At 40.1% G+C, this 27,615-nt stretch overlaps 1 protein-coding gene across 14 annotated transcripts in view; it reads left to right on the top strand.

The window, feature by feature from the left end:
• Nucleotides 1–27,615, top strand: part of GLI3 (GLI family zinc finger 3) — a 204,360-nt gene that overhangs the window by 156,968 nt on the left and 19,777 nt on the right. For 12 of the 14 annotated variants that reach the window (XM_068202017.1, XM_068202022.1, XM_068202041.1 and 9 more), the window contains 3 exons: nt 5,195–5,411; nt 6,847–6,963; nt 8,236–8,376. In XM_068202017.1, coding sequence (XP_068058118.1) covers nt 5,195–5,411; nt 6,847–6,963; nt 8,236–8,376 — 475 coding nt within the window. The remainder of the gene's footprint in view (nt 1–5,194; nt 5,412–6,846; nt 6,964–8,235; nt 8,377–27,615) is intronic. The other 2 variants (XM_068202060.1, XM_068202050.1) reach the window with 1 other exon arrangement.

Genomic DNA, 27,615 nt, shown 5'->3' with positions numbered 1-27,615 from the left:
AGAAAAAGACCAGAGGCCTGAAAAATTATATGGATGAGTTGAAATAGTGTTTACCTGTTTTTTTCCAGATTGGACAGGAAGAAGGTATAGAAATAATTTAAATTATTTAAAAAAGAAAAGAGAGGAAGGGGAAGGCAGATAATGAGTGCTGTGTAGAATAGCAAAGCTTTGGATCTTAAGTTGACACAGGAAATATTTAAGATAGAGGCTAGGAAAAAAACTTTTAATATGGTAAACATAATATGGTTCTATATGAATAAATAAAGATACCCCAAAGCAACAAATTTATCTTTCTGAAGCTTAAAAATGAAGAAAAAAATTACTAAAAACATTGGAAATATCCCACTGGGTCCAACTAGAGGTGTTACTTTAGTTAGTGTGTCTCTCATGGTGCAAACAGGGGATTCTATTTAAGAAGCACATGACCCCCCTGCTTGTTCACTTTTGTTCTCTTAGTGCTCTCCCAGCATCAATGTTCTTTAGGTTAGCAACCCCAAAGTATACACTCTTGCTTGTTCCCTTCAGTATTTCAGTATGGACCTGTTGTCTTTGGATTTGTCTAGTCACATAAGAACCTGCTGGCTATGTCTGCAGCTATTCTAAAAGCCTGCAAATGCTTTTTTTTTTTTACTCTCTTTCAAGTTGTTTCCCTATGTCTTTCATTAAATGCTCTCTCATTAGCATGTTTGGGAAGCTCTTGTCCTAAAACCTTGCAAAGGCAGAACCAGAAAGGGGAAAGCACTCAGATACTTGTGCAAGATTTATATGCATGAGATCTTGCAGAACTTTGCATTTTATAACCCAAAGAGGATGCCGTCAGAGTTTTTGGGAAGAAAATTACTGTGAGACAGTGAGACAATTCTTGCAGTATTTACAAAATTGGAATCTCCTCAGCATTTTTGCCTCCTTAGGCACAACTATGCAATGTATAGGAAAGAAGTTTTTTTTCCTGACTTTAATTCACAGATGTTTTGTGGTAAATTCTGCAGTTGTGACCAGAAACTGGACGACCTTGTTAGCAGAACAGCCACAAAGTAGCCACAAAGTTTGGTTTTGATTATAAGGTCTGTTTTTCTTCTTGGAGTCTATTCTTTAAAATTTGATGTGCTCATGTAATTGCAATGTAGTTCACTGCCCTGCATTACCTCCAGTGAAGAGGGTTTGAGACTTTGCAGATGAGGAGAAGAGAGACAGACAGACAGACTGACAGAGAGACACAGAAGCCCACAGCATGATAAAATAAATGATATCACTGATGAGCTTTTCTGTCAGTGTATATGAGTTATTGAATGCTAAAGCAGAAATATTACGTATTTCTTCTAACCCTTATTCCTCATAAAACTCAACAACTAAAAAGATAACTGGCATGAAATTTTTAGTGGCCATACATGCTTTCATCTTCTTTTCCTCTCCTATTTTGTTTTAAAGTCTGTAACAGAAATACAAATGAAATTCCCTCCAGTGGTGTAAATTTTCATATTTCAGCACGTAGATGGAAGGAAAAGATTCATAGTTCATTTACATTTCTGTGAATCCAAGAGTTTCTGGAAGTGGCTGATGTTTTGGAAAACATAAACAGTTGGGGCAGAGTCTTGTATTCTTCTGGTGTCTGGATTTTGGAAGTCTTGCGCTCTCCTTTTCTGAAATGCCACCTCTTAAAACTGTCTTAAAAGAAACTTGACTCAAAATGAGGCCTCTGGAACTACTCATTGCTTTTGAAAAACTGGTGTTGGTTTTAGTAGTTCCAGAGTCTCAAAATTACTACTTTCAGGTCTTGTTTACTAGTTTTGGGCATAAATTTTAGGTGGTTCCTCAGTGACACTGCTGCACATTTATGAGCAGACATGGTTGGAACAACTGAACAAGGGCAGCTGGTGCCACTGTCCACCGTTCCTGCTGATGCTGTCAGCCTGGCTAGGAAGCAGTGTGAGCTTGGTAGGGCCAGCAGGAGGACATATGGCTGCTGGTCAAGGCAGAGGGATCACATGGGCCTCTGGGCTACAGAGATTGGCCATCCATCCTGTATTCAGGAGTTTCTGAACAAAGTGCAGTGAAAAACTTTGGCCTTCCCCTCCCAATAGAGCACACCTTGCCAGCAATGTTAAGGGCTTTGGTTTATTTTTCTTCTTTTTGGCCCTCAGCATTAACTTTATTGTATGGTTTCTGAAAGGCAGAGAAAGACCTACCACCTTCTGTTCTCTTCAGAACCTTCTGATCTGTTCATATCAGAAAAATCCTCCAGGCTGCCCAGTGACAACATCTTGCATGCGAGTGACATTAAACCCAGCCAGGTCAACTTGTCTTATGAGGTGCTCTCCAGAAACAGCTGGAAAGAATTGTTATTTAAAGGCAGCTACCTGAGCTATTTAAGAAGTCACCCTGATGGCTGAACCATTGTCGCCATTTCTGAGTTACTCCCCTTGGCTGTGCTGATTATTCCTCTGCTCCCTCACGATCACCTTTTCATTTCATTCTGAGATGTTTGAAGTTTGGAGGTAGAGGGAATGAAGTGCAGGTTTTCAGGCTCCATAGGAAAATCCTAGTCCCTTAGACTCAACCATTGCTGATGAGCACAGGGTAAAAGAAAGATACTAAAGAAAAAAGGATTCCTTCTTCCCCTAGCACATCTGTCCAGCTGTGTCTTAATGCATCTAGTGCTGGTGTCACTGTTTTCCAGTAAGAACCTTTTGCTAAGATGATGTCTGTTTCCTCTCTTGTACTTTACAATTTTATTAATGCCTGGCTTAGCATCCTCTTTCTGGATACTTCTTGTACAGTTTGAAGACAGATGTAGATAACAAGGACATCTCTTGGAGGTAAAATCTATCCTTTTGGTAGAGGCCATTTTAATTTATGTAGGAAAGGGAGTAGCAAGTGTACTTATTTAACGTTTAAGCACTGCATTGCTTGAGTCATAAGGGTCAGAAGGAAATTATGAAAGTTTTGAACTGGACTTGCAAAGATAGGTATTGTTGTGCATGGTCAAATGGAAAAAAAAAGTCAAAAAAACCCCAAAACTCAACCTGTATTTCCAAAGGCTGCCGTGTGCTTGGAACTGCCAATGAAATTAGTCCACTTATTTTTTTCTTTTAAACTGACTCATCTGAAGGGTAAAAGTGTCCTAGGCTTTAACCACTCACAGAGAAATAAAATACCTCACCCAAAGTGTTTGCATGTCATGTTTGTTCATCTTGGTGAATTTGACAGCATCTTCAGGATGGTGCCGTCTAGTGTTTGAGTGTATGAGGTGAACTCACAGTGTATGTGTGGAAGCAAAAAACACCAGGGTATAGTAAAGAGGCTTTGTTTTCAACCTCATCTGTGGCAGTGTAATTGTGTGGTTTTTAATGAACAGACCAGAGTAGTTACACTTAGCAATGTTTGTTCACTAAAAAGGAAAAGGGGTGTTAAATCATTATGTTCTTTGATGAATGGCTTGTACACTGAAGAATAAATTGAACAAACTGGCATAGAGCTCAGTGAACATGAAATCAGCTATTAGAAGAAAGCTTGTGAACAAATTCTAAGCCTGATATGCATCTTTTGATTAATGTCCTATTAATCATCCATAGTGGCTACCTTAGCTAAGTCGTGCTGTAATCATTCATGGTTGCTTACAGGAACACTAGCAGGGACTATAGAGCTTCAATAACTGAATATTATTACTGATTTCTCCCTAACTCTTGCTGTGAACAATTACTGTTTTCACTACATTTCTGCCTCCCTTTATTAGAAAGAATACAATGCAGAATGAAAAGAGAGTTCCTCAAAGACCAGTAAAATTCTCCCACGGTATTCTTAATGTTATTCTGTCCTAAATGGGCGAACTGTTGTAATGCAGAGTTCTCACCAGGAATAATAGTAATGTAATCACATCGAATCACTTTTTATGGATTGTAGTCAAACAGACAAAATATATAGTCATATTAATAAACACAGAATTTCTGCAGAATCATTACTTGAAATGGTTTAAATTATTTTGGCTTTTTGTATCACAGTATTTTCAGTTAATGCACTTAATAGCAACAGCAATTAAAGCTCCAGATTGTTAACTTGCATAAATTTGACATTAGAAGAAGCCTTGATTCTTGGAAGGTATAATGCCCACACCCCTCTCTTTTGAGATGAAATGTTTTATATTCCTGTGGCTTTATTGAACTCTGGTAGTTCAGTATATATTTTAAATCAACGAATATTCTTTTTCTTTTTTTTTTTTCCTTTGTGATTGGAAGTTATTGGCAAATACGGGAGGATCTCTTACTCCTGCGTGAAGATTTAGTTCCACACCATTTATTTCTCAAGTGTGACACAAAGAATGCTTTTGCACTACCCACAAAATAGGTCCTTACATGGCAGTGTAATTTCCCCCTAAGTCACTGTGGTCTGGGAAATACGGTGAAGTAATGAAGTGATGACAGGTATTAACATACATAATGGGCTTTAATAGACATTTAATGCTGTTTAACTGGAAGAAGGAGAAGTGCTTTCCCATTGGAATATTTCTACATTGGAAGTCATTGATCACCAATTTCAGAGGGGAAAGGTTAATCCATCAGTTTCTGTAACCAAACGGCACTGATGGAAATTCTTTAGGTGACATTCCGGATGAACTGAGCTTTCCATCTTTGCAAACAAATGAGTGATATGACAAGCATGGTGTTCAGAACACATTTAACCAATTGATTTTCTCTCCTCTTGTAATAAGATCTAGAGACATATGAAAAAGCGTAGCATGAGCCAAGATTAAAGGAACTGTTTCATACACACGAACATAGGGGAACTGCATTATCAATAAAAGTACTATAAAGCATGTAGGCACACATTCTTTTTCTTTATATAAAGTTTGTTATTGCAATAAATAGCTGAACTATTGAACTGCCTGCCTTTTATTTCAGTTTTTCTGAATTTTATTTCGGTGTGCTTTCTGAGGTTTCCTGGTAGAGGTTAGGAAAAAATGTTACGTTTTGTTATGGTACCATTTTTGTACTCACTAGTAAATCCAGGGCAACTCTGGATTTAAAATCAGGATTTATCATCCTTTGGGGCATGAAGAAGGATATGAGGGGGAAGGGGAAGTCTGGCTTCAATTAGTTTAAATATATCAAATATATTTAAAGTTTTAATCTGTAAAGTTCCTTACTGTAATGATCCTCATCTTTTTCCTTCCTCTTCCTCCTTTTTCTCCCAAATTCAGCCCTGCTTTGAGTTTCACATACCCTCCTACACCAGTATCCCTCCAGCAAATGCATCAGCAAATTATAAGTCGTCAGCAAACCCTAGGTTCAGCCTTTGGACACAGCCCTCCACTCATCCATCCTGCTCCAACTTTTCCTACCCAGAGACCTATCCCTGGCATCCCCAGTGTCCTGAACCCTGTCCAGGTCAGCTCTGGACCCTCTGAGTCCACACAGGTGAGAGACAACAAAAGAAACCTTTACACCCCATTAATTTAAAAATCAAATAAATGGCAATGTCTCAATGGCAGTTAATCACCACTGTCACTGAGACCCTTTGATAACAGTTTTCTTGCAGCTCCAGTGTTTGCAGTCACTTTATTATGAATCACAGAAGTGTTGATGCAGTTCCTGATTGGTAGTGTGCTTTTTAGTCCTCATAAATATTCCAGTGTACTGCAGCAGCTTCTTATTCCATATGGCCTCTCCTTGATCTTATACAGGAACCTAGTAGAGGTGGAGAGTAAGAAAAGGGGAAAAACGCATCAAAACACCAATATTTTAAAGATTAGCAGCTTCACCTTCAAATCAGGCTGACCCTAGGATATACAGGGTCATATTCTGCCCTCCTGTACATGTGTGAGTAACCTGAAGCAAGTAATTCTGTGAGCAAGAAAGTAACTCAAAGACAGTGAAGAGGATTGAAGGTTTTTTCTCTGATATGTGCAAAATTGGACTTACTGAGTTTGAATTAATCATTGCAGTAAGGTGTATTCTCGAAAGCTGGGAATGAACAGCAGTGAATCAGTTCCCTAACGTGGAGTTCATCACAGTTTTTGATTTGCCTGTTATTAACTAGTGCTGTTTATTTCTGGATGACCTGGGATAGGTTATTTATCAGTCTGGAAGCTGTTTATCTCCTGGCTAGCTTTTACAAATGTAGAGGAAGAACATGCTGCTGTAGAAAACATATTGATTTTTTGTGGGGTCCCTGCAAGTTCAGATATCTCTAAAAGATCTCTGGATTCCTACAAGATCCATTTGCAGGTGTAGATAATGGTGTTCGGTCAAGCAGAACAAGAGAAAAACAAGATTCTGGCCTGTTTATGTCAACTATTTTGCTATTAACTTGTGGGAATCTAGGACTTCATCTAGAATTTTTTGGCTGAGTCTCACACTAGCATTCAGTTCTTCCTATCCACCCATTATAATGGGAAACATAGTGAAGGAGCTGGGATCTTGTGTGCAGATATTAAATGCAAAACCTTTGCTTCAAGTGTGAAAAAATGTTTCTCTTGTGTTTCTTTGAGCATGCAGAGATCTTCCTTTTCAAAATTGTCTTTCCAAAGTTGTTGTTATGTGGAAAACCAAGTTCTTCCTACCTCTCACTGCTCTGACAAAACCAGCATTGGTTTGTAGCAAGCAATTGCATCAAATGCTCCCCTTTCCACTCCCTCCCTGCTCCACTACAAGGTTGAGCAATGCAGCTCTTCCATGAGTTAATGCTATGTAATTGAAGAACAATGTAATTACATATCCAATATAATTAAGAGTGCGGCTTCTCCATACAAAGTTGCTGAGCAGATGCTGCATATTTTTGTTTGGAGCCACATATTTATCATAGTCTAATTTTGTCTTCTTCTGGGGGAAAAAAACCCCTACCTGCCTACAGCAGAATAAACCCACAAGTGAATCTGCGGTGAGCAGCACAGGAGACCCCATGCACAACAAGCGCTCCAAGATAAAGCCTGATGAGGACCTCCCCAGCCCGGGAGCAGGAAGCATGCAGGTATGGCAGCCAGATTCCAGTCATGAGCCTTCCCTCTCCCTGCTGGAGTGAAAATGCACCTTTCCTGTGACACACACATTTTCAGGCTTCTTACACTTTGTGTGCCGCACACATGGGCAGCCTCTGCTCACAGTAGCCAGGGTTAAGTGGGAACGTCTCCTGGGGTGCATGGTCTGTGGCAGGATGAGGGCAGAGAGGAAGGCGGCTGATGGAGAGGCACCTCTGACCAGTCAGAGCATTCTCAATGCTGTGTTTGCCATGGAAAAGTGAACAAGAGACATTCAGGTCTTTATTAAGGACATGTTTTCTGTTCAGCAAAAATACTTAAGGCCACCTTGACTCTTACTGGGTCTTAGTGCTATACTGCACTGAGGCCCCTATGTCAGGCTCCAGTCTTGTTTGCTGTACTTTCTATACCAGTTAATGCCACACGTTTTAGTAGAGTGACTCTTGATTTACAGTGACTCAGGGGAGATGAGAATCAGAGCCTCAGTCTTGTGAGTGAATCCGTGAAAACAAAACAGAGGTCTGTCTAAATCCTTCAGCAGGTTTGAAATGGAAAAATTGCAGGAGTGCATAATCTGAACCAAATATTTACACTAACATCTGACTCTTACCCTCAGCAAATAACAAGCTGGGGAGAATGAGGCACCCTGATGAACTGGAGGTGGGAAATCTAACCCCAAAATTAAATACTTTCGTCCCCTGCTCACCCCTTTTATGCACATATTAAGGGCAAGAACAGACTAACAAGTAACTCAAAAATTACCAGTCTGCTCTTGGAAAGGTTTTAGTATGGAAACCTGTTACTGTTCTAAAAGTGCAAACACACTGGATTACTGGTGATCCAATTTCTGTCCAACCCTAGTACTAAAATCAAATTCCAATTAATTCAACTATATTGAATAGTGCCTTTCACTTTAGTGGTACCACTGAATAATGAAAGCCAGGTGCACAAATAATAAGTTCCTTAAATAAAGTGTGAGGGAAACCGGGCCATTATGATTTATTTTTAATTGAAATGTAAAGGGAATGAAGAATTTTTTTTGCATGTATAGTTTACAAATGGCTTCTGGCTTATCAGGCCTCTTTTTGGGCTTCTCTGTTTTGTAGAATTGAGTAGCAAAGTGAAGTGAGAGTAAAATAATCCTCCTCCACACACACACACACACCCCCATCATCTTTCTTTTAATGCTGAAGTAATTCATTTTTCTTCCTCCTCATTTTCAGAATTTCCTCTCCTTCTCACCCCTGTTTTTTTCCTCTCTCCAGGAACAGCCAGAAGGAATGACCTTGGTAAAAGAGGAAGGGGACAAAGATGAAAGCAAACAGGAGCCTGAAGTGGTCTATGAGACAAACTGCCACTGGGAAGGCTGTTCCCGGGAGTTTGACACGCAGGAACAGCTAGTGCATGTAAGTTAATGGTATTCAGGAACTAGGTTTTAAAACTACGTGACCTTTTTCATGGGGGTCAGCTTCTCTGACCCTATGCTGAGTCAAGTTTCTTAGCTAACAGAGCTGCAAACTGGAGAGGGGTTTATGAGTTTCTGAGAATAAAGAAAACTCGAAGCCACAGTGCTTGACCTGTTCAGTCAGCTAAAGCTTAGTGTAAAATTCAATAAAGTCTTCCACAGAGATTGTAATGGCTCTGATCCTGTAAGCCAGCAAATGCTATTTTGAGTTAGAGACTTTGATAGTTATTGAGTAATAGTAAGCTGGACATGAATGATTATTAACCTTTAGCCAAGTTTGATTTTTTTCTCCCCAAAGGGGCTGTAACAGTAGAAATGGGTGAGGGGAATTTTTTCTCTTCACTAAGAGAGGCTTTGCTATCAATTTACTGTTGTGTGTAAACCAAAAGGGATTAATTGACTAAATGCATGGGGACTGAGTTACTTCAGTCATTTTAGCAAAAGCAAACTGTATAATCTTTTCTGTGCTAAACCAAATACTAATTCTATCTTCCTTGATTTTTTTTCCCACTCTGCCACCTCTCCCAAATAAACAATTTCTACTGTTTGGTAGTATTGTACATTAGAAAGTGAGCAATCAAAATTCAGAATACAATCTGACAAGTACAATTCCTTGCAGTTCTAACATCTCTTATTTGCTGGCATCATAGAACATATTGAATACTCTGAAAAAAAAATTCTAGTAAAGAATAGAGAGGAACATCCTCAGCAAATAAGCAATGTGACAGAATTGTATTTAGTTTAGAAAATTGTTTAATACTTTACTGGAGATCATGCAAAATCTACTAGAGAATGTGGCTAGTACTTCTGAAATAACTAGTTGAAAAATCCACTTTTTCACCCAAAATAAATAAAAACAAACCCACCATATTTTTCCAAACACTATGACAAATTGTAAGCTTATCTTTCAAAGCTTACTTTAGTAAAGCAATGTCAGCTTTCACTTGCTGGAGTGTGAGAACATCTTGGTGTTGCAGTTAGTCATCAAGATGTATTTTCAGGTTCTTGTTATTATGTAGTAGTAGCAGAAGCAGTAACAACAATAATGATAAATGAAAGATGATCAACAACTAAAATAATATGCAAAATGCAACATTTTGCCAAGAATTCTTTGAGACATTTTGCACACATATTTCCCTAGCATTTGAATAGGCCATATTGAAATGTGAGGAGAAACTGCTCTGGTGTAACAGTACCTTTTGGGGAAGAAGTGCCGTACTTCTGCAAGTGGTTTGACACATTTAAATTAAAAGATCAAATGTTGGTCTTTGAATTGATTCTGTGCAAACACACCAAATGACATCATATGGGGCTCTGCATAGGCATAGTCTTTATATCTGCTAGCAATTGTAAGGCTGAAGCTTTATGATGCCTGGGAAACCTTTCAGTATTCAGAAATTATCCCAGTGATGATGATACGTAATATACACAAAAATATATGAAATAAAAGAGAAATTCAGAATAAAAGTACCCTTGGCAAGAAAAAAAGAAAAAGGATTTTTTGATGTTCCAGGTGTAAAATTTAATGGAAGTCCACTGAGCATTTTAGCTAATAGCTTGTGTTTTGTATTTTAAAGTGAATTAAATTGACAGGGTGGTAGTTTAGTTCTTCTGATGTGTAATTTTAAAGTTAATTTGTTGGTTTTGGTGGGATTTTTCTAGCAAATATGCCTTCATTTTAATGGTCAACAGCAATGGTCAACTGAAAAACGTGTATTTCTTTTCCTTCTGAACAATGGAAACATCTGAAACAAGTTTCTCTAGACATAGAAAAAGAATATAAAAAAGTTTTCTATGACACAGAGCTCTTTTTGGCAGGGCTCAGGACTGAGGTATGTTATGATGGTGTTTAGATTACAAGGTACAAGACTTGACTCTATATCCTGAAGACAATAAATTCATCATGGCAACCATCACATTTAAGTAGCACAAATCATGCCGTAAGAGTCAGCAGGATTCAGTGATGGGGCCATGGTTTGTGATTTCTTTTGCTGCTCCAGCAGAGCCCTGCTGTGGGGACTTGAGTGAGTTATTTATGCCCAGAATTGCAAAGGGCTTTAGACATCTAATTCCGAAAGTCTGGCCACTCTCCCCAGTCTGCCTTTTGCACATTTTGTCTGCCTTTGATTGCCACAGCCCTCTGTACATCTGCAGCAACTAGGGATATGAAGTCTGGTCTCAGCAGGGCTTCATGGAAGGGGCAGTCCTGGTTTTGCTTAGGTGTGTCACTCTGGCAGAAAGTGTTCTGTCCCTGAGCATGAGGCCCTTGAAAATCTGAGGTGAAAAAGTGGTATGGCTCATGTATGCCTCCTATCCAAATACTGTAGGTAAATCCAAGTAGATACAAATTGCTGTAGCTGTGCTTAAATCAGTGTCAGCACAGTTCTGAGTGCTGTGTGTGGTGCATGTGCATGTGTGTGCCAGAGCCAGGCACAGGCATGGTGTGTGTCTTAGGGCCTGTGCACATGCTTGGCTCCGCAGCCCTGACACTGTGGGAGCAGCTGGTGGCCTCTCCAAGCCCGAGGCCTCACAGTGCCTCTCCTCCTGCTCAAGCATGGCAGGAGGAGTATACCTAATACACGTACAAGGTCTTTCACCCTGTGGCTCTGGGGCCACATACTTCAGGCTGTTTGGCCGTCAGGAGCTACCTGATCTGGCAGCAGAGTTCTGCCACCATGCCTCTTCTGGCTGCACGTGCTACTGCTCTCCTGGTGATCCCCAACCCACTGGCAGCCTCAGGAGGGCCTGAGCTGCTCCAGCTGAGCTTGAAGAGCTTGAAGGTTTGGAAGTAAGATGCTGGACAGGATGTCAAAAGTGTATATAACCATCTGGGTTTGTTGATTCTGCTGTGGGGTAGTGATCACCAAGACAGTGGCAACTGGCATAGATAAAGGTAATAAAGGCTTAAATTGCCCTAGCAAGACTCATCCAGATAACATCTGCCATCTTTCTGTACAGTTGTAACCATGCATAATAGCAAGAGATCAGACCCAGAATGTCCAATGGCACAGGACAGACTGTTATCCAAGCCTTGCTTCCCAGTGCATTGAAATTTTGGAGGAACTGTGGTGTTAAGGGAAGAGATGGAAGTATGTTTCTACCTTTTTGTTTTGTTTCCTGAAGGATTAGGTAACTATATGAATTCTAGTCATGCCAGGTTGAGTAGAGCTTCAAAAAGCTTTTCCACAATACACACTGCACACAGATCATAGTATAGATGGCATCACTCCCACTATGTATAGGATGTATACACAAGCACATACACATGTGTTTTGAAAAAGGTAAGTATGAGTTCACGTATATTCTGGTCTTTCTGTCATATACAGATAGCTTTGTTATTTCTTGGGGAACTTTGAGACATAATTTACTTTGAACTCAACTGTAGTTGAATCAGCATTACGAAGTGATGTGTGACATAGCACATATGAAATAGTAAAGGCAAAGAAAATCTGTGTCTAAATATGTGGTATAGCTTTACAGCAGAAATTGCAATGTTGTGCAATTTCAGTAGTCAGCATTTGATATCATTTTCTGCATTTCTGTAGCAAAGTCCTGCAGTCATTAGTGTAAAATGTAGGTGCCACTGAAAAGTGTTCTTTGGTCCCAATGTTTTCTGACTGAATTTATTAACAGAACCTGAGCTGCTATGAAGAAATAACTAAAAAGCTACCTAAAATAATCATTGACCCACCCAGAAGGGTCTGATAGTGAAATTTTGGCACAAGTGCTCTTATTTTCAAGTGATATGAGCCACTTAGAATTCAGCATGGTTAAATTTTCATGATGCATCCACCAAAAGGCAAGGTGTTAAACCATCAGACACCCTGCCTTATTTATAACATCCATCCTTCCTCTCCCCCCCTCCTTCTCTTACAGTTAATAGAAAGATTCATGATTCTTCATGGTTGTCTATCTAGCGTCTGACAGTACCGACTGCACTGCTAAAGCAAGTCACTATCTATAATTGATATCCTTCTATGGAATAGGGTACTGGCTGCAATTGAAGGGTTTTGCTGAAAGCTTTTAAATCCTGACAAGTTCTGCCCTTGTTCTGGTTGTTGCTGAGCTGCACTGCTGAGATCCAAGGGTTATTTGAATTTGCTGCAAAAGGGGTGCGTGTGTTGCACATTAGCAAGACACAAAGTTGGCAAGCCACGTTAGAGCTGCCACTGCATTCTCCTGCCAGGTAGTCTTATTTACAGTGCACTGCACTCCTGAAAAGGCTGGTTACATTAATGTTTGAAACGTCTATTATAGGTTTCTTTCCCTTTTTTCTTCTCCTCAAAAAATTAAAAGAACGATCTTATTTATTTTAAAGCCTCAGTTTGCTGCTGGGGTCTTTATCATTCAGCTGTTTAATTAATTTCTCTGCCCAGCGAGATATTATAATTGGGCTTAGCTGAGCTCAAGTTTGTTTTAAATATGTGAGTGCCTAGAAGCTAATAAGATATTGTATATATTTATAAACCTGCTTTTTGTTGCAGTTTGTCCTTTTTCCCCCAGAAATCAGTTAAGAATAAAATACTGCAAAAGGGTTAGATGCTAAAGATAAAAGTTTACTTAAGAAATTATCCTTCAAGGAAATGACTGAATTTATTGTTAAATATTAATACAATGGCAATCAGAAAAACACAGTGCTGCCTATTTCTCATCCCCCTTGCTGTGTAGCCTTGATGATAATTATTTTTTGTTCAAAAGCATGCTTGAAGAACTATAGAGCTATTTTTTTGTTAGTGTTTTCTCCTGCATTATACAGCAATAAAATTCTTTCATTGTTGTTACATTTGATTAGATGAGATCAAAAACCCTAACTATCAGCAATGGCTTACATTCAGGATTCCATTTGCTGAGGTCTTCCTGCCTGTTTGCAAAACCCTGTTTACAGGAGCACTCCCCTGGCGATCCCTGGGGATTGTACCACTCCACACAGTTCCCTTCTTGCATAAGAGGGCAGCTTCTTCTGTTTTTCAGGTACCCAAGGCATAAGAGTGCACTGAGGGTACCCAAAAGAACCATTACACGCAATTCTGAGACTGGAGTTTCTTCATGTTCTTGCTATCTATTCATACAGAAAACAGTGAGTTCAACCCTGACCAGCAGAATTTGGCCAGCAATCCATGGAGACCAACAGAAACCCCAAACTGTGCCCACATCCAATCTCTGATTAGGTTTTACAGCATCCGTGAGGTGCCTTAATAAATCCTGTGCACCTCAAAACACTTAGGAACACCAGGAGGTAGGTAACACACCACTCTGAAGGACGACCCCTCTTTACAGTGGGTGATTTCGGATGCCCAGAAATGAGGACACTCAAAGTCAGTAGATTTGAAAGTCTTACTTTCTCTGTTACTGTGCTGGCTTTGGCCTGTGGCTTCTTCCTCAGCTCCTCCCCTGTAGGAGAGCTGTAGGTAAGGACTGGAGAGAGCTTCACCACTCTTCTCTAAACCAAGATCCAGCTGAAATAGGAGATTAAAGCAGTTCCCCTGAGTATCAGCTACAGCGCAGCAGACCCTGTAAGTGACCCTGAGAGTTGCACATTGCCCACCACTTGCAAGAGGAGAAAATGCCCTGTAAGCAAAGGGCCCCAAAGCTGCCAAAGCCAAGCAGGTGCTGGGTGCAGCTGTGTCAGTAGGCATCTGCACCTAAACAGAGGCAATTGCACACATCTGGCCCAGCAAAAAGATTATCCTTCATGCCTTAATGGTTTATTTTCTCTGGGTCCTGGAGGTATGCTTGCAAACTGGTTGTGGGGCAGGTGAAGTCCCAGCTTTGTGAAACAAGTCCCTTAAAATCCCAAAGGGGTGTAATTACACATCCCAGTTTGCATACTTCTCAAAATACATCAGGGATTTACTTAATATTTAATTCTTCTTTGCAGAGGCTGTTTTCGGTGCTTTTTCATTACAGTTTTATTTGGCTCTAGCACAGTAACATGGAGAAACCTCAGCCCCATTCACAGGCTCATTGTGCATGGCAGTGACAGCTACTGCCCTGAAAGGTTCAGGAATGTTTCCTTTAAATTGAAAAGAGTACAGACTAGATAAGAACATGAAATCCATTATAGTAATCATTTTTTCCTGACAAAAGGAGAATGTTTTACGTACAACAGCAAAGGGGGTTCTGTTGGTGGTTTTATTCTATTTCATCTTGTTTTATTTTTTACTCTCTGGGGTCTGGACCCTAACTCATACTTGGGAGGAGTGCTGTGGACAAAAGAAATCAGTTCTTTACGTGAGACAAGCCCAAGGCTTGGGCTGAAAGTTGGGACAACTTGGAGAAGGCAGGGAGTTGTTTCAGTGGCAAGCAAGTGCCATGAGAAAGCTTTTTTTTCAGTTTGTCCAACCCCTAAATATATTTGATCTTTGTAGCTGTGAGGGTACAATGGAATAGAAGCAGAGATTATAGCAAATATTCATAAGAGATACTTGTACAGAAGTTTTTAGATTTTGATATTTCTTCCTCATTACCATTTAAAGGCTGATTTCTAAGACACCACCTTACTGTGCCAGATTATAAGCTGCTGAGCCCATTCTTATGAACTGTGCCAGAACTGTTGAATTGTTTATAGACCAGCAATTTATTAGATGGCATAGCAAAGCTGGTAAGCAGATCTGTGCCTCTGAGAGCATGTTCATTCTCTCTTGGTTTCTGTCTGGGTATCTAACACAGTCTTGTTTAAATTAAGCAAGTCTTTAACCCCCATCAGAGGTGTGCATGTAAGTGCTGTTGAGTTTTAAGGTTAAGTAACCACAGATGGACCTCACTGCTGTTCTGCAGTTTCAGTAGCCCCCAGGCTCTAGCACGGCCCCTGCTTGTGCTTCTCAGCACATCCTTGTTCTGCGTCAGTCACCGTGATGCCCTTTGCCTCCCAGCAGTGTTAAAAGTCATCGGTGCTGCCTTGTGAAGAGATCTTATTCACTGTGGGCTTGACCCAAAGGCCAGCTGCGCTTTGGCTCAGGTCCTCTTAAGCACTCCACTGCACAAGTGCATCAGCAGTCTCCCTGCCTGGAGTCTGGCTTTTGATGAATCACAGAGAAGAAGGGGGGAAAAAAATAACATGGGGATTTCTTTTTTGATAGAGAAAGGTTTACAACAAAATAAATCCACCCTAATCTGTGAAGTATTAAGAGGGGATTTAGAGAGAGAAATGTAATCATTTTTTAATTTTAATTCCTCTTTAATTAGCATTTCTTTCACAGCATTAAGAAAACTTGTTGTTAGTCTGCTGCTGCTGTGGCTTTATGAGTTGCCAAAGTCATTGTCTTTGAATTGGTATCCCTGAAAGATGTTGCTAAACTATGATACGTCCTTTAAATAACACTTCTTTTTCACTGTTATAGGTAGGGACAAACAGGACTGCCCCCTGTGCCCTGGGAAGTTACTCTACCCACTCTATCCATAGTGAGTGGGCATTTGGGTGGAAAGGGCTGTGCAGGGCTTGACATTGGTCCATGCTTTTAAATCACACAGCACTATTCAGGTGGTTTGTGGATATACATACTTACTTGAAGTGTTTGCCTGAGAGTTCAGCTGGTGAACACTTCCAAGTTACTGATATTTTACAGGTGACTTCCAGTTTTGGGGAGAAATGTAGGATAAGAAGCTGCCAGCCAAGTCCCAGGGGAGCCCATGCTGACTGAACCACAAATGCATAGTCAAGCGTAAAGCAGCAAACTGAGTTGACTCTTCACCTCCTGACTCTTGTTGGCACATCATGGAGAAGAGAGAGAAGGGAAGTCCCTCCCTGTCTTAATTTTGCTGCCTCAGAGCTGCAAGGAGGGCTGGGCTTATGCATGGACTTCAGGTACCTTTCAGTCCTGACAAAATGGCCAGGACAAAGCAGATTCACCTGGACAGAGCTGTTCTTTATGTTCAGCTTTTTCATGCCTTGCTTCTTTTAAGTGATTTGATGTTACATAGCCTGTGTTATTAGGGTGAACCAGTGGGAGATCTACCTTGATGTGTTTGGTGTGGTCTAATTCTGCACTGCTTTTCTCACCCATATTCTACCAAAAAATCTACCCATAGTAAACCAGTCCTGGGAAGAATAGGAATCTTTGAGTGCTGGCTCAGCTGCATGTGGAAGTGCTTTTTCTGAGACAGAAGTGGCAAATCAGCGTGTACAAAAGGAGGCAGAGACAGGCAACTTAAATGAGTGAAGTTTCTGCATTTGGTTTTGAAAGGGCTGCGCTGTATGGACTCATTTTTGCAGTCTCTATTGTTTGTGTTACCTCTTAATAGAAATAAAAATAAAAATGAAAAGCAGATGAGCCTTTTATTGTGGGGAAACAAATGTAGTGCTATCCTGTGTTTAAACTTTAGTGTAAGCATGACTTTTCTTCAAGATGTTGAGTACCTAATCTATAAAATGAATGGGTGGTGGTTTTGTCAGGAATGGGTCCTCCAGTGGCTTGCACTGTAGGTATGAGGTCTGCATATCCCATTCTTATGTGCATCGCAGGGTTGAGATGCTGCAGTTCTCCATGAGATAAAGTAGTCAAGCTGAAAATGAAACAAAGCTCCAACTGTATCCCTCCTTGTGTTTAGCAGAGATAAACTACAGTGGAGTCTCAGTGCTGCTCCGTTTGGCTTCTGGCAGCAGCTTTAATTGGTAAAATGCAGATTTTTTTTTTGATCAAGAGAGGATTATTCTTGTTATCAGTCTGGAGCATCTTATTTCAAGATGAAAAGGCTTTGCTGAATTACAGATGCCAACATTTTTACAAAGCACTTTGGCGATTGACATCTCAAAGAGAAAGTATGATTTATTAGCCTATAATGGCTAACACTCAGCACTGGGCTAGGTCCCACTGATTTGTGAAATTGCTTAATATGAATTGCCTTTTTGTGCAATTCAAGCCCCAGGTTTTTCAAATAAACTCAGAATATAAAGTGTATGAAACATTGCATACCTGAAAAGGGAGAAGGGTAATGGGACTATGTAGCTAAAATGAAAAGCAAAGCAAAAGGAAGAGAGGGATAAAGAGAGAGAAAGAGAAAAAGAGAAAGAAAAGAGACAGGAAAAAAAAAACTACTTCTAAATCCATCTTGGTGGTGCTTTTTTACAGTAGTTTGGTTGAAATGTTGGCAGGGTAAAGATTAATAACAAGCCTTGTCGCTATCAGTACTTGCTTGTCGATTCTCTGTAACAGGGCTGTCTGTTCAGCATGGAAATTATTGATTAAATAAAAATTGCTATTAGATTGTGATGTGATCCATAATCACAAACAATGGTGGACATTCTTCTTTCAGATCCAAAGCCATGCATCAAGTTTTTTCTTGCAGCAATTTATATTGTGCTGACACTCGCACCCATTAGGCTTTTATCCTCTCCTACATGTGCCAAGAAAGCACGAAAAGAAAGAACAGCAGCAGCACAGCAGCGGGTAGGCACTCACTAAATTTTCAGAGAGAAGCACAGTACAGATAAGTCTGTCCTTTGCTTCTGGTTAGCACCTTACCTCAGAAGTGATTCCTGCCAGATAAGGGCAACACACCTTGGATACATCCGAGGAGGTCCAGTATGGTTTGCGGAAGGGAATGGTTGGGATGTATTATTTTAGGATTCTGTAGCATGAAGGACAAGTGTCTTTCCCGTTTTTATTTAGCTCTGATGCTTCCTAATTTGAGGAATTCAGGATTGGAGCAGATTACCTAAAACTGCATTACTTTAGGCTGAGTTAATTAAAAAGATAATATCTCACTCTTCACATGTGAGCATGGTACCAACTTTCTCCCCTGAAAGCCTTTGTCTAAAACTAAAGGAAATTTAGTGAAACAATTTTTTTGAGAGTTTGGCTATTTATAGGAGCTTCTGTCCCTTTGTTTCTGAATACCTTAAACAACATATATATGTCAGAACTGATCAAGCCCACCTGGCCTGGGTGCTAAGGAGAAGCATTCCTGTAGCTCTGGTCTTTTCATTGTAGAGTGTTTTGCCCATTACCAGCATCAGGCAGGATTGCCACAAGAGTTCTGTACCTCTGTACAAGAGCTGAGAGTAGAGAATGTAAATACAGTGGATATGCAGTGAATTTGTTGTTGTTAGTGTAAGTTTTCTTAAAGTGAAGTGAAGGCTGTTTCCTTTAAACCATTATCAGTGCTAATTATTGAACAATGTATTATTCAATTCCTCTCTCTCACTACCATTGGGGTAGTGTTTACATTTCTTTATTGTGCCTGTATTATGTGTAATATTGCCTCAGATAACCAAGAAAACCCTACCTGCAGTATTTGACCATTTGCCAGATTATACTTGGCTTTAAAGAGTGTTTAACAGTGAGCTTAGCTTACTCAATTATGCAGGGCAAGTACAAAGTTTTCAGGCTTGACCACTGTCATTTAAATCGAGAGACCGCTTCATTTTGCAAAGTCAGAGCATGTGCCTTGTACGCCTCCCTCCAGTGCAGCCATTCTCTCTGCATGGATCAGAGCCAAAGGATTACCAGCCAGGAAATTATTGCCAAGGGGATTCCAACACTTATGGTTAGTAAAAAAAGCCTGAACAAAGAAGTGTGTTTTATATGTCATTCTGAAAGCACCAGGCTCCAGCTCTGAAAAGTTTTTGGATGAGGAAGAGCTAGAGAGATACAGGACCGCCTTCTGATTTGCTCCTGCAGATTTCTGTGGTTGACTGCTAGCACAAGTCTGTCCCATTCAGTTGGTGCCACAGTGGTGTATAGGAGTAGATAGGAATCTTTGAGATAAACCAGACTATTTAGAATTGATTTTTAGTTACCAAAAGCCCTTGTAAGTTCACTGGAAGTCAATTAAAGTTAGTGTGTGGAATGCAGGGGCAGAAAAAAATTGGCCTTGGCTCTTTTCTAAGTGTTTTAGGTGATACTCCCATGTTCTGCTAAGAAATCCTGCACAGATTTCATTGCAACAGCTCAAACATACATCTTTAGATACAGTGCAGGACTGTTTGTGGCACATATGAGAAGAGAGAAAAATGTTATCCCATGGCAAAAAAAGATAAAAGAAGGTAACTCTGCTGCTGCTGCCTGAAACATCAAGTGTGACTAACTTCTAAAATGAGACAGAGACCTTTGCTAGCCCTGGATGTGGTAGGACATGATGGGGATGATTAAGGATGCAAAAGGGAAATTCTAAGTGGATGTCCAGTAAAAAAGCCCAAGGGAAGTCTTAGAGCAGCAATAAACTGCTGCATGTGCTGAAGCTTGTTAGACATGTTTCTTGGAGGTTTTAGGAGGAAGAGCCCCAGTTACTTCCTCCAGTCCAGTTGTGATTTTGTGGCTTTAACACATTGCTGCTGCTGTCAGCTACTGAGGCTGAATTAACTCTACCAGGATCTCCTCTGTGGTTAAATATATGTTAAAACATGTATTGCCTAGTAAAGAATTTGGCATTGCTTATCACTATCACTGCTAGCAATATTTTTAGTTTCTGTGAAAAGTGTTCTGTGTTTTTAAGTCACTATATTTACAGTTTTTGTAGAGGTTTTTAGTGCCTTTCATTGCTAAATGTGGATCAGGCATTATCTCTCATCTGAACTGCAGCTTTCATAGTTTATGTATCAGTGCATTTACTGAAAAAAAAAGCTGTTATTCAATAGTCTCTTCCTGCAGACAAAGCATTGGTATTTTAATCATACGAACAATTTGTATGTGTCCATGTGGTAAGCACAAGGGCTCTCTTTACAAAAAATTAGAAAGAATTACTGATTGATTTACACAGGAAGATCCTGATGAGGAATATATTTTCTTTCATTTTAAGTGGGTCAGTATTAGCTATGCTGTAATTATTAATAAACTACTAAAAGTAAAAGAAAGTGCATGATTTTACAAAATCAGGTCCAAGCTTAAACCAAAGGAGGTGTATGTTTTTCAGCAAGTCCTGTATACATGCTTAGTGCTAGTGCCCATATGCTTAATGCACCCTGAAAAGCAGATCCCATTTAAATATCTGGCATTTACTTTGCTATTAGTTCCCTTAAGGAACAAAGGATTTTCAGTAAAAGAGGCAGTGATTTAACTTTTTTGTAAAGTATCCAATATTTTGCTAATCTTTTTGCATAGATAGATGACCCGTTGTACCATTCCTGGAGTTTGGAAAAATTCAAAATCTGATTAAAATGGTACTTTTTAGTTTTTCCTTATTTTCTCTTGCTATAGCCTTTCAAAAGTTTCTAAATTGATTCATGGGATTAAGCAGTTTGTCTCTGCTAATGTAAAATTGTATAAAGCTGCTGTACTATACAGTTACATTTTAATTCAAAGAGCCTGTTGATTCTAAACTGGTTCCAGTGTATTTCCAAACACAGGCACTGAAAGGCAGTGTAAATTTTAACAGATCTTTGTCATTAAAGCTTTACAATTTTTATAAAACAGCTCTGTCTTTATACATTCAGTTAGCACACCAGTTGTTGGGTTATTTTGCTGGGTACTTTTTTTTTTTTTTTTTTCCTTCTCTAGGCATCTTTACTCCTAAAATTTTATTTCTTGGCTCCACTAATCTGGTCTGTGCTGTGGAATGTAAAGATTAGGAACCTCTTCCAATTTTATCTTCTTTGACATGCCCTATGTTAAAGGAGAATATTATTACTTTTAGCATGAGCCCACAGCTCAATAACTAAGCATAAGAGTTGCTAAAGCCCCACTCCTGCAGAGAGCTCAGTTTGTTGGACCCAATTGAATTTAATGGGCTCCAGGCTGCCATAAGAGCTCATGTCAGCAGAGCAGCTCACTGAACCAGGATCTGTGCATCTTGGCCAGGAGCAGTGGCTGGAATTTATCAAAGCCAAACAATATGGGGGTAGAATAGTTAATTTCAGGTTTAATATATACAGCAGGTCTGATTTCCATTGAAGTCAGATGAGTTATGGTGGCAGGAAGGCGGCCTATAGTTTTTTGTCTTCTGCAGAAATGTGGGAAAACATCCAAAGTATTTAGTTCTGCCTCGTGTGTGCTGGTGTGCTTCTGTCAAAAGCAGGAATGTTATTTTCATCCTTCATACTATTTGCAAATAAGATGAAATACCTTATTGTAATGCCTCTTTATGATTACTTCCTTCTCACGTGTGCTGGCAGGAGTCCTCTGTGGTCTGTCTTTGCCAGAGAGAAAAATCCAGAAATAGAATATATGCTTTTAAGTGTGTGATACTAACATCTGTAGCAATGCTAAGTGTCAAGCTGTTCAAGTTTTTCAATTTTTTTAAGGTGAGTCCTTTACGTTTTTGTTTAAGATTGTACACAGATGTATGTGAGTTCAGATTTGTAAAGAAGAGTAAACCATTGCTCACCTCGGGTACTGCCTGTGAGGGAGATTTTTAACATGATTTTCCTGAAATTCTCCAGCAGTTGCATGTCAAATCAATTTTTATCCTTAAATGCAAACAACATGAAGCAGAAAATTTTGAAGTTGAGCCTCAGGTGGTTTTCTCTCCTTCCATATTCAGCCACTCCCAGAAGGTATCATTTTCTAGGCAGCATTCACTGGCAGTCTTAGAACCAGTGAAGCAGATGTTTGGACAGTCTTTACCCTCTTCCCCACCCAACTGTAGGAAAACCTCTCCCTTGTTTGTGCACTACTGCTTTGGCTAATTGAGAGAGGAATGTCTAATGGATCTGAGGAATATGGAGCTTTGCAATGTGGATTTCCTGTCTTGTGAACTTATGACTTGAACAGGCATTGCACCTCCTTGAAACCATGCTGTAGAGCTGTTTCCTGGAGGCAGGAGCCCTTCCTGCAGCTCAAGCTGTAGAATTCCTGCCTGTAGCCACCTCTCAGAAAGCCTGTAAGGAGAGCTTGGATGCATGTGTGATGGAGAAGAATGAGAGGAAAGCAGGAAGAACAGGCTGAAGATCATCAGTGCAGGGCTGGAGTATAGAATTTGGGAGAAGACCACCTTCATTTGCTATTACACTGATCATATCAACATCATAGTTTCATCATGTAGTCAGCAGTAGGTCTGGAACCCTTCAGCAAATGGCCTTTGTCAACTTTCTTCTTCCATCCTGGTCTTTCAAGCCAAGTTTGAATTCTCTATCACTGGTACACACTTCACCTGTCTTTTTTCTCCCTGTGCTTTTCTCCTTGGTAGTCTGTTTTGGGGCTCTTGTGACACTGCAGGTGCCAAAAATTACCCTATATTTTTATCATATGACCTTTAAATAGAAGGTGTAATATATAGGTGTAATTGGGGGACCTAAATGTGAAGAGCATTAAAAAAACAAGGTAGAAGTAAGACAAACACACACACACACACACACACATATATATATATAGATATATATATATAAGCTAATTTTTGTGAAAGTGAATTCTGTGCATTGCTGAAGTCTTGGTGAAGTTGAGAGTTATAATGGAGTTCTTCCTGTGATACTGCCTTTTAAAAAGGAAAAAACGTACAGCAAAAGGCTTTTGTGCAGTCAGGACAGCAGTTCAGATGCTCGGAGCAGCTCTCAGCTTGTGTGTTCAAACACACACAATCTACACCAGGAAAGATCTTCAAGCAAGTGGAAGTTGGAGGAGAGTTTGCCAGCACCCTTGCTGTGGTGTGGAGCGTGTAACACAACCTGCAGGAGCTGTGCAGGGAGCGCTGCCATGGAGGCAGCCAGGAGGGCAACCAGGAGATCTGGGAAGCACTGCAGACAGCAGGCAGGTAGGAGGAGGTGTTGGTAGAAACACCAGGAGTGCTCAGCTTGTGGTTGGCCCCTTTTATTCTTCCAGGAGCACTGCAGAGGCACTTCTGCCCTACAGGCTCCTTCATCTCAGTGCTCCGAGAATTTGTCATCCTCATGTAACCCATTTGCATCTTTCCCTCCTTCAGTAGTTCTCAGGAGAGCAAGGCTCCTCCTTGGAGAGCAGAGATTTAACCAAAACATCCCTGTTTGAGAACAATTGACTTGAGCACTTGGCTTGTGGTTTCCACTATCAGTTTCTTCTGCAGCCTCCTCACGAAAATGCAATTAGCCTGTCCTGGGGCAAGTCACAGATTGGGCAGGTGGTTGAAGAGAGAAGTGGAGCTTTTTAAAAAAAACAAAAAAACAGGGAATCTGTGATACCTTGCTTAAACTAAGGCAAATGTGATACAAAGCATCAGTGCTGGAGGAGATGGTAAAACCCAGTTATCATGACAGCATGCATTGAAAAATTACCTCTCTACAGCTGGGGAAAAAAAAAAGGCAGTAAAGAAAGCTGGAATTCCTGTACCATACCAGCTTCACCTATTAGTGCCCCAGCTAGTAATTCAAGAACGCAAGTTCCAAGGAAAACAAGGCACTTGATTTTTGACAGAGTTATGAAAGAGAACATCAGAGAAGAAACAAACCTGAGTCATTGAAACACCTTTCCTACCACTGTAAAACTGGAATGATTAGTGTCCACAACATCTATGTTGATGTCCTGGCAGAATCTCATTTCTTAGATTTTCAGGTTTAGCAAATAAAGATGCAATTTCTGCCCATTGCTTTATAGTTGCATGCTCTGACACAGGAAATCAAGGGAGAGCTGTAAAATATTGCCCTTGATGGAGTGCATTTTGCTGCTAACAGACTTAACTGTACTGCATATGTGAATATATATATATTTAAAATGAAACAAGAACAAGATGTGATCTTATTGGGAAAGCATCCCTGCAATATCCCAGAAGTTCTGTTCACTCCACAGAATATACCAGAGTCTACCAAAAAGCTGTCCAAAACCTGGAAACAGATACAGGCTGAGGGATTTGGTTCCCAACCTGACAAGAAAGCTGTGTTTGCCCTGTTGGTATTCTATCACATCCATACTGGATAACTGCTATATCAGAGATTAAAAGAAGGTCATGCTGTATTATGAACCACTGTCTTTATTTTTAGGATTAGATAACTTTTCTCTTTTTTCTCCCCACTGATTCCCTTTATATCCTAAGGGCAGATCCTTTCTCTTGGGTCAGGAATGTAATAAGGCAGGTTTTTCTCTCTCCAGGATATTGTGTCTGTCTCACTGTGTTTAAATTGCCACAGAAAGCTTTTCTGAGCAAAATACAGTATTTTCTTTGTACGAGAGCCAATGATTGACGTATCCATGGGGACTTCTCTGTCTTTAGCATTTAAATATACAAGTTGGATACGTTTAACCTATTGATAGGCAGCAAAGACAACTACAGGATTTACTGCAAGAGAACAAAAGGAAAAGCAGAGAGAAGATATATATATTTTTTTAACTGGGGGATTTAGAAATTTTATTGCTGATGTTAGGACAGAGAGATAAAAAAAAAATCAGACCTATATTTTCAGCTGATGGAGGGAGGTGAAAAGCAAACAGTCCTGGTGAGCTGTGTCCTTTAAATTAGTATATTCCTGTTTATTAGTAATACAGTTTCCCATTTAGAGAACAAGACTTATCCAATCCCATGTGTAAAAAGTCATTTGATTTACCATGGCTTGCTTAAACAGCATTTGAGGCAAAAAGATGACTCCTGCTCAGGCGTACAGTGAACTCCACAAAATGCAGAAGTTCATTATTTATTATTAGTTTGATTGTTCTTGGCCTTTGTGCATTCCTTGCTTCTGAACTTGCATGGCCCATGAAACAGGGACAGTCTCTGTCCATGTGTTACACTGAACCCCAGATCTTTACTAAATTTTTACATATGACTATAAACCCAGTCTTCTGCCTGTGGCAGCTGTGTTGGTCCAGGAAGGCTGTTGACCATACTTGTTTGTTGCAATATCTCTGAGGTTCCCTTCAGTCTAACATTTATTTGGGAATGCTCCCTCAGACACTGGAGTCCTCCTTTCTTACTGTTTCCATCCTCTCTTCCAGCCACTGGTTTCCATGCTGCCCTTCTCCCGTGCCTGTCATCCCCGTCCTTCTACATACATGGGTTACCTCAAGTTATAAATCGTCGTAATTTTTCAGTTGAGTTAGGGCTTCTAATTTTGATTCCTCCCTTTATTCATTGACTGCTGTTGCCAGTTCTCAAGGGACAGAAATGGGTATCCAGAACAGCACAGTAATAAATGAGCTTCAAGCATGAATTCACCTGGAGTGCTGTCTGGAGTCTCTTTTTATTCTTATAATTAAGTATTAACAATCACGGACACAGAGTTCAAATGTTAAGTTTGTAAAATAGGTAAGTTACATTTCCCATTTTCCACATGCTTCACTTCTTTTTGAAATAACCATTTTTTAACTGAAACTTTCTTTATGTTGTAATTCTTTTTTCTTAATGAGTAAGGCATTTTTAGTCACACTGGCGTTAAAATATTTGCAGTGTATATGTATATAATTTTGCAATGCTTTTATCCTGGTCTTGGCTGGGATAGAGTTAATTTTCTTCCTAATAGCTGGTGCATTCTGTATTTTCAATTCAGTATGAGAGTAAGATTGATACTATACAGATGTTTTAGTTGTTGCTGAGCAGTGCTTCTCTAAGTCAAGGACTTTGCAGTTTCCCATGCTCTGCCAGGGAGCAGGTGCACAAGAAGCTGAGAAGGGTGCACAGCCGGGAACAGCTGACCCAGACTGACCAAAGGGATATTCCATACCACAGAACATCATGCTTAGGATATAAACTGGGGGAAGTTGGCTGGGATGACCAGTTGCTGCTCAGGGGTGTGCTGGGCATCGGTGAGCAGGTGGGGACCAAGGGTATTGTGCATCACTTTTTTCTGTTGGCTATTACTCATGTCCCTGTTCTTATCCCCCTTTTCATCATTATCATTATTAGTGCTATTATAGTTTTTATTTTGGATTTTAAACTATTCTTATCTCAACCCATGGATTTTACCTTTTTCCAATTCACCCCATCCTTGCTGGCACGGGCTGGTGGGAATGAACCTGGTAGGTAGTTGTTGGCTAGTGTTAAACCACTTAAACTGTTAAAAAAGCCACAGTCCTCTCACATGTAACCCAAAAATATCTGATTATGAAATGTGGCATGTAGTTTACATTTAAGTTTACAATCATGACCATATCTATAGGGAGCAAGGGGCTTAATTTGTTAATAGTGGAAAATGTTGAAAATTAAGTATAGAGATTGACTGACAAGATCAAACATTGTGAGGTAAGAAGTGCAGTTCACAGGCTATTTATTGTATTCATTATACACTGAGGAAATTGCTGTGCAGTGCTTTTAAGATCCAGATGATCTTAACTGTCTGTATTCCATTTTAGTAAAGGTGTCAAGACTGTGGAGGCACTGACCTGCTTTGGACCAGATCAGCAAATTGTATAAATTGTCATGTTCTAATCAGCATTAGCAGAGATCTGTCACAACAGCATTTCTTAAATCTTCCATAAAGTATGAAAGACAGCATCAAGAACTCTAATAGAATAACAATAAGTGCATCCAGAGGAAAGGAAGCAGGATTTAGATAGTTGTCTGAGCTTCTCCACAGGCATGTGCCTATTTGGAAGTGCAGAGTTCTTCATGTATAGCTATGGCTTCCACTTGGCTTTAGGAACTGCAACCAGCTTAAGTTTATGCCACCATAAGGGCTTAAAGCAGCTTAAGTGCTTCTTCCATCTCAGGAACTAAAAATGGCTTAAGTACTTATGCCACCCGAAGGACATGGGGTCAAAAGTGTATTCTCAACTTGAGCAGCAGGGAGGAGACATTGGTCTCTTGGGGCTGTTTAGCGTGGTTGTGCCTGCAAAATCTTTAGTAAGGAAAGGACAGACAGGATCTGAACCTATTTTCCATCAGATAAGAGGAAATTAAAACGCATGCATTGTTTTAACAGAGAGTCACAGAAGTTAGAGAGAGACTCAGTTGCAGTGATTAGAATGTGTCCGAGAAGTCTGCTGGGGATTTCACTCCATGGAGATGCATTTTTTTCCTTCTCACAATGAGATTTCTATTGTCGCAGGAGATTTCCTGGCTCACCAGGACCTCCTTTATATCCTGACTTTTTTACAGTGCCTTTGTCTGTTCATCTTGCTGTGGATCATGGAGTCAGCCTTTATCAAGATGTTAATGAGATGGTAGGGAGGCCAGTCTGACATCATCTCCCAGTTGCCTGACTACCTAAAATGGTAACACGGAGCAGTGATGAGTCATGTATTGCATCCCTGGGAAGCAGGCAAGCTTGGGGACTTGCTTAAGTGCTGCCCTGTCACTGTTCTGATCACTGACAGTCTTTTTACAGTCATTTGGCTATCTCAGGAAGCTGTGTAGGTCAAGAACCTCAGAAGTATGCACACCACTCATGAACAAGTGACTACTTTTAGAG

Source organism: Anomalospiza imberbis, chromosome 1 (assembly GCF_031753505.1).
Source record: "Anomalospiza imberbis isolate Cuckoo-Finch-1a 21T00152 chromosome 1, ASM3175350v1, whole genome shotgun sequence".
NCBI classification, from domain to species: domain Eukaryota; kingdom Metazoa; phylum Chordata; class Aves; order Passeriformes; family Viduidae; genus Anomalospiza; species Anomalospiza imberbis.
The sequence above is the reverse complement of the archived record's forward strand: the minus strand, read 5'-3'. Positions and strand labels throughout refer to the sequence as shown.